General features: G+C 67.5%; 1 protein-coding gene across 1 annotated transcript; it reads right to left on the bottom strand.

Annotated features, from left to right (window-relative positions):
- Nucleotides 1–240: 240 nt before the first annotated feature.
- ZBTB47 (zinc finger and BTB domain containing 47) lies at nucleotides 241–5351 on the bottom strand (the record flags this gene model as incomplete). Its single annotated transcript, XM_080715874.1, has 5 exons — nucleotides 3798–5351; nucleotides 2460–2607; nucleotides 1469–1584; nucleotides 1023–1167; nucleotides 241–533 (listed from the first exon to the last, which is right to left on the bottom strand). Exons 1-5 carry the CDS (start codon nucleotides 5271–5273, stop codon nucleotides 241–243), a joined length of 2178 nt encoding a protein of 725 aa, XP_080572000.1. The 5' UTR covers nucleotides 5274–5351.
- Nucleotides 5352–6019: the final 668 nt, after the last annotated feature.

The raw sequence follows: 6019 nt of genomic DNA, 5'->3' as shown, positions 1-6019 counted from the left end.
GCTGACCTAGGCCCCGCCGGGCCTCGGCGCGCTGCCCAGCGGGTCTGCCGCCCGCCCCTCCCGCCGGCCCGCACCGCCTCTCCTGGAGGGGTGCTGAGGGCCTCTTCCTCTCGTATCCTTCACTTTCAAAAAGAGAAAAGAAAAGAGTATAGGCGTCAAGGAGTGTTAGGAAGGGGCACTTCGGAGTCACGTGCCCCGCCAGCCTGGGGCTGTGGGCCGTCCGCGGTCAGGCCGGCCCGGTCAGTGGCCGGCGTCCACCCTGCCGCCGGCGGTGGGGAGGAGCGGGGGCGGCGGCGGGGGCGGCGCGGGCAGCAGGGCGGGCGCGGGCCCCGGGGGGCCGTCGCCGGCCAGCGGGTGGCTGACGCGGAAGCACTTCTCCTTGTGCGCCTTGAGCATGTTGGAGAAGCGGAAGCGCTGGCCGCACACGTCGCACGGGTACGGCTTCTCGCCCGTGTGCGTGCGCCGGTGCCGCTTCATGTTGGGCCTGCTGGTGAAGCTCTTGCCGCAGATCTCACAGATGTAGGGCTTCTCCCCTGCAGGGCAGAGGCGGGGTCACGGGAGGCCACGCCCTCCACGCAAGACAGAGGCGGGGTCACGGGAGACCACGCCCCCCGCACACAGGCAGTCATGGGAGGCCACGCCCTCCCCATGCAGGACAGAGGCGGGGTCACAGGAGGCCACGCCCTCCCACACAGTACAGAGGCGGGGTCACGGGAGGCCACGCCCTTCCCACACAGGGCGGAGGCAGTCACGGGAGGCCACACCCTCCCCTCGCAAGACAGAGGTGGGGTCATGGGAGACCACGCCCTCCAGCCCCACCCACAGCCACGCCCCCACTTGGCCCCACTACGCCCCCAGATGTCATGCTCTCCCCCATGGCCCCACCTTGTGCCAAGCCGCCAGAGGCCACGCCCATTAGCCCCACCTTTCGCGACACCCCTGGAGGTTGCACCCGCACCCAGGCCCCACCTCTAACCCCGCCGAGGCCCCGCCCCGCCTGCCCCGCCCCGCCCCGCCCGCACCGGTGTGGGTCTTCATGTGCTCGTCGAAGTACTGCTTCATGTTGAAGTCCTTGCCGCACCACTGGCACATGAACTGCTTGTGGCCGATGTGGATGCTCATGTGCGACCGCAGCTGGTACTTGTACTGGAAGCGCTCGTTGCAGTTCTAGGACGGCGGGGCGAGGCCTTCAGGGCCAGGGACTGCGCGGGGAGGGGGCTCCAGAGAGCCGATGTGGGGGCAAGCTGCAGGCTCGGGGCCCAGGCCGGGAATGGGGTCAGGATGCAGCCCTCCCCCTCCCCATCTCTGGCCTCCCTGCCTGGGACACTCCTCTCCCGCCCCAGCTCCAGCCGCGTGTGCCTCCCACCCCGGGCCTGGCGGGCAGGTGGGCTGCGGGCCAGGTGGACCCTCCCTGGAGCTGTCTGCGGCTGCCGCCGGCCTCCGACCTGCGCCGCGCAGGCGCACTCACCTCGCACCTGAAGGGCTTCTCCCCGGAGTGCTGCAGGGAGTGCACCTTGAGCGACATGCTGCGCTTGAAGGACTTCCCGCAGGTCTCGCAGGTGAAGGGCATGTCCTTGGTGTGGGCTGCAGGGCAGACGTGGGCGTCACGTCTCAGGGGCCCGCCTGAGCACCCATAGGATATCCCGTCCCTGGGGACTGGTAGTGGCACCCAGCGCCCAGGCAGCAGGCCTTGCAGGGTGCCGGAGGCCAAAGCCCTCCATCCTCAACAGCGCCCTCCAAGGACTGCGGGTGAGAACTGCGGACCCTCCAAGGAGGAGCAGGCAACGAGATGGGGACCCCACCATCTGAGCTCAGGGGCCACCATCCTGGCTTACCCAGCATGCTCCTGCCTAGACCTGGGGGGGGTAGCTTTAATCCACGTGGAGGACCCCTCAGAACTGTCCCACAGACAAAGGGAGTGTGGCCCAGCCTGGGGACCGCCCTGTGCTGTGGGCACCTTTCTCAAGCCCCTGCGTGGGGCAGGAGGGGCATGGCAGCCGGGCCCACCGAGGGGGAGCACACACCCGGGGGTCGCTTTACCGCGTCCGGGTGTGACACCCCCACCCCCAGGGAGGGTGCATTCAGAGAAGCCAGAAGGCGGGGGAGAATCAGAGACACAGGCCGCGCCGCGCCTGTGCCAGCCCGTGCGGCGCCTTGTGTATCTCAGGAAAGGGCGCTCCTTTCCTGGGGGACATCATGCCAAACCAGGTCGCACAGCCTGGTCAGCAGCACCCGGCTGGGTTCCAGATCCCCTCTGCTGGGCCCCTCCTCTGTGCATGGTGTGCGTCCCTGGCCCGGAGCCTGTCTGGGTCACGGCTGTCGAGAGCCAGCTGAGAGGCCTTCTCGCCCCTCACACTGCCCGTGGTTGTGAAGCCCCGGCGTCCACCTGCTGGGGAGTCCTTCCCAGCACAGCTGCCTGCCCTCCGCGGCCACAGGCCGCACTCTCGGCCCCGACTTACCCACCATGTGCTTGCGCACGTGGGCCATGGTGTAGAACTTCTTTTCGCAGATCTCACATGAGAACTTCTTCTCTGCGTAGCCGTGCACGATCTTGTTGTGCTCATGGAGGGACCAGAGCTTCTTGAAGGCTTTGCCGCACGTCACACACTGCGGGAGACAGGACTTTAGGCCCCAGGCAGGACCCGGTGGCCTGGGACCAGGGGCTGCTCATTCCTGGCCTCAGTGTCCCCTCCTGAGGGGCTGCAGAGATGCCAGCAGCTCTGGTGTTCTGAGAGCTGGGGAGGAGGCGCCTGCACCCACGGCCCGCACTCCACGCTTGTGGCCTTCTTCCTTCCGCGGATTGCCTCTTCCAGAAGGCCACCCCTCTGGGCTCACTGAGCACCGTCTCCCAGCCCCTGCCTGCTCCTCCCTGCAGAGCAGAGACAGCCAGCCACACACACAGGTCACCGGGGAAGCCCTGTTCTAAGAGGTCCTTATAGGGCCGGGGCTTTATCGCCCCTCTGCATGGACATGGAGACGCCCCGGGGATGGGGCCAGAGGCTGGGTAGGGCCCGGCAGAGGCACAGGCCTCATCAGGAAACAGCGTGGTGGGCTTGGGGACCGCATTCCCCTCTGCTCTCCTCCTGGACCTCCTGCCCTCCCCAGCCCTTCTGTGGACACCCCCAGAAGGTTGAGGCGAGGCCAGGGCTTGGCAGAAACTGGGTCAGGATGCCCAGGCAGGAAGGGGCACAGGCCTCTCTCCTCTTCGGGGAGGCTCGGCTGTGTGTGGCAGGTAGTGTCAGAGGGCAGCCCAGGGCCAGGCAAGTGGGAACAGGTGCACGGGAGTGCGCGGGTTACCAGGTAACCCCCAAGTAACGCTTTCTCTATGGGGTGCTGCAATTAGCAATTAGCGCAGGCAATTAGAAGCACTGAGGGAACCCAGATGGCCCCACCCCAAGAGGTTAGACTGGTGCTGACAGGCTCAGGCTGGCCCAAGGCCTGGCAGCCAGCCCAGCTCAGCCCAGCTGCTCTGGTTCTCCCCAAATTTCCCACACTGTCTCTTTTCCCAGGTCCAAATGGCATGCAAGAGGCCTGCGACTGCCAGGCTGCCCCTGCCCTCTGCAGTGCTCTGGGGGAGAAGAGTCACGGCCTCTCCTTCCACGCACGCAACTGGCGAGACTGTACAAACGGCCGGGCTGGCCTTCCTGCAGCCCTGGAACTTGTTTAAACGCCGTGCGACTCTTCCTCCCCAGAGCCACTGTGCTCACACTCCTCTGTTCTCTGCGTCCCGTTCCCGTCCCCCTTCACCCCTCTGGCCCAGGGTGCTGCGCGTCCCAGCCCGGGCCCCGGGGGCCCACCTGGATGTTGCGCTCGCAGTCCGTCTGCCGGTGCAGCAGCAGCTCGCTCTCCAGCAGGAAGCGCTTGCCGCACTGGTCGCAGATCTGCATGCGGCTGTGGGTCACGTTCATGTGCTTCTCCAGGTACCAGCGGTTGTTGAAGACCCGGGGGCACTTCTGGCACGGATGCTGCTTCTCCTCCAACTTCACCTTGGTCCCCAGCCCGTCGGTAGCCGCCGGCTCGCCAGCAGGTGTAGCCGCTGCCCCGGGGGGCTTCGGCCGCTTCCCACCCCGGCGCCCGGCCTCCTCAGGCTCAGAGCTGCCCCGCCGCCGGGCATTGTCCCGGGACCTCGTGGCCATGCGGCTGTGGGGCGGCGGCTCTGCCCGGCTGCCCTGGCGACCCCCGGGCCCCTGCCTGCCTGCAGCCTCCCCGTCCTCCTCCTCCTCGTCCTCCTCTTCCTCGCTCCCTGCATCCTGCTCACTGTGCCCTTCCTCTTCCTCCTCCTCCTCCTCTCCCTGACTGCCACCTTCTTCCTCCTCCTCCTCCTCCTCTCCCTGACTGCCACCATCTTCCTCCTCCTCCTCCTCCTCCTCTCCCCCTCCACTTCCATCCCCGTCCTCGTCCTCCTCCTCGTCCTCCTCCACCTCGTCCTCTGAAGGCTGCTGCAGCACGGCCTCCCGGCCCAGCACCACAGTGGCTGGGCTGGGCCCGGGGCCCGGCTTGCCCTCCGGCCCGGTGGACACATGCAGTGTCTGGTTGTTGAGGTTCACTTCCACGATGATCTGTGACTGCTCCTGGCGGCTGTAGCTGCCCGAGGCCCCGAGCTCCTCCTCCAGCTCCTCGCCGCCCTCCAGCTTACACAGGCTGCCTGGGGGACCACCGGCCTCCTCCCCGCCGGCCTCCTTCTCCTCCTTGAAGAAAGGCTGGGCTGGCCCGCCGGCGGCTGGCACCGCGCCCGCCGGCACCGTGCCAGCAGCGTCCCCCGCCCCGTCCTCCACACGCACCGAGTAGGGGTCAGAGCCCTCGCGGGCGTAGATCTTGGGCAGCCCCGGGGCCTCGGCCTCTTGCTTGATGTCACAGTAGTAGGGCGGCTTAGCCGGGGTGCAGCTGGTGGCCGGCTGGGCCAGGGCCATGGTGCTGGTGCCCGGCGGGCCGAGGGAGCGGGCGTCCAGCAGCTCCTGGCAGGACGCGGCGATGTCGGCCATCTGCAGCAAGGAGGCGGCGCTGAGCACCTCGTGCACGTTGGCGGCGTTGACCAGCAGCTTGGACGTGTAGATGAAGTTGAGGATCTGCTGCAGGCCGCCGGGCGCGAGTGCCTCCAGGGACAGCTCCACGCGCTGGAGCTGCTTGTTCTGGGTGAAGAGCGAGTGGAAGAACTGGCTGTAGGCAGCCAGCACGCCCTTGTGCGCCGGGAAGACGCTGCGCTGCGGCACCAGCACCAGGTCCACGTCGCAGAGGTCCGGCTGGAAGAGGCGCTGTTCGTTCAGCCGGCCCATCAAGCAGGCGAAGTGCAGGGCCACGTCCTCCACCAGCGAGAACTCGGCCGCCGGGGAGTCGGTGGTCTTCTCAACCAGCAACTGTGGGCAGAGGAGAGGGACGGGTCAGGGTCAGGAGGAACCCTACCGACAGGAGACACAGCACAGAGCAGAGGAAGAGGTGAACAGGAGGTGTGAGGGCCCAGGGCAGCCACCCACAGTGTGGATGTTCCCACAGGGACCATCCCGGGCTGCGAATCAGCTCCAGGGCGGATCAGTAAGCGTTCCCAGCTTCCAGCGGCTTCTCCATGGAGAGGCAAAGGCATTCCAGGGAGGGAAGGGGAAGAAAGGCCAGGGGTGCTGGGAAGCAGGGGTTCCCTGGGAACTATCCCGTGCTGGGTCCAGGCCAGTCCCGAGCAAACCCAGAGCAGGTTGACTCCCAGCCCGGCTGGACGGACACGCAGGTTCTGGCTCTCCTCAGGCCCTGCCCAGCTGGGTCAGAGCCTCCGACCTTTGAGAGGCACCTGGCTCCCCGGCCACGGCACCGCACCTCCTTGGAGGCCCTGGGAGGACGCCAGGCCGTAGCCACGCACCCCAGGCTACAGCGGGGCCCAGCTACACAGGCCTGGTGGTGTTTTCCACTTTGCCCCTCAGTGCTCCAGCTGGAACCCAAGGAGCCACCAGGGCCGCCTGCTTCTAGGCCTGCCTGGACCCCGTCCTCCAAAGCCACTGTACGGCACGGCCCTCCTAGCGGTGGGCGCCATCTT

This window comes from Muscardinus avellanarius (assembly GCF_963383645.1).
Source record: "Muscardinus avellanarius genome assembly, chromosome: 18".
NCBI classification, from domain to species: Eukaryota; Metazoa; Chordata; class Mammalia; order Rodentia; family Gliridae; genus Muscardinus; species Muscardinus avellanarius.
Note: the sequence above shows the minus strand (reverse complement) of the source record. Positions and strands in the feature narration are given on the sequence as shown.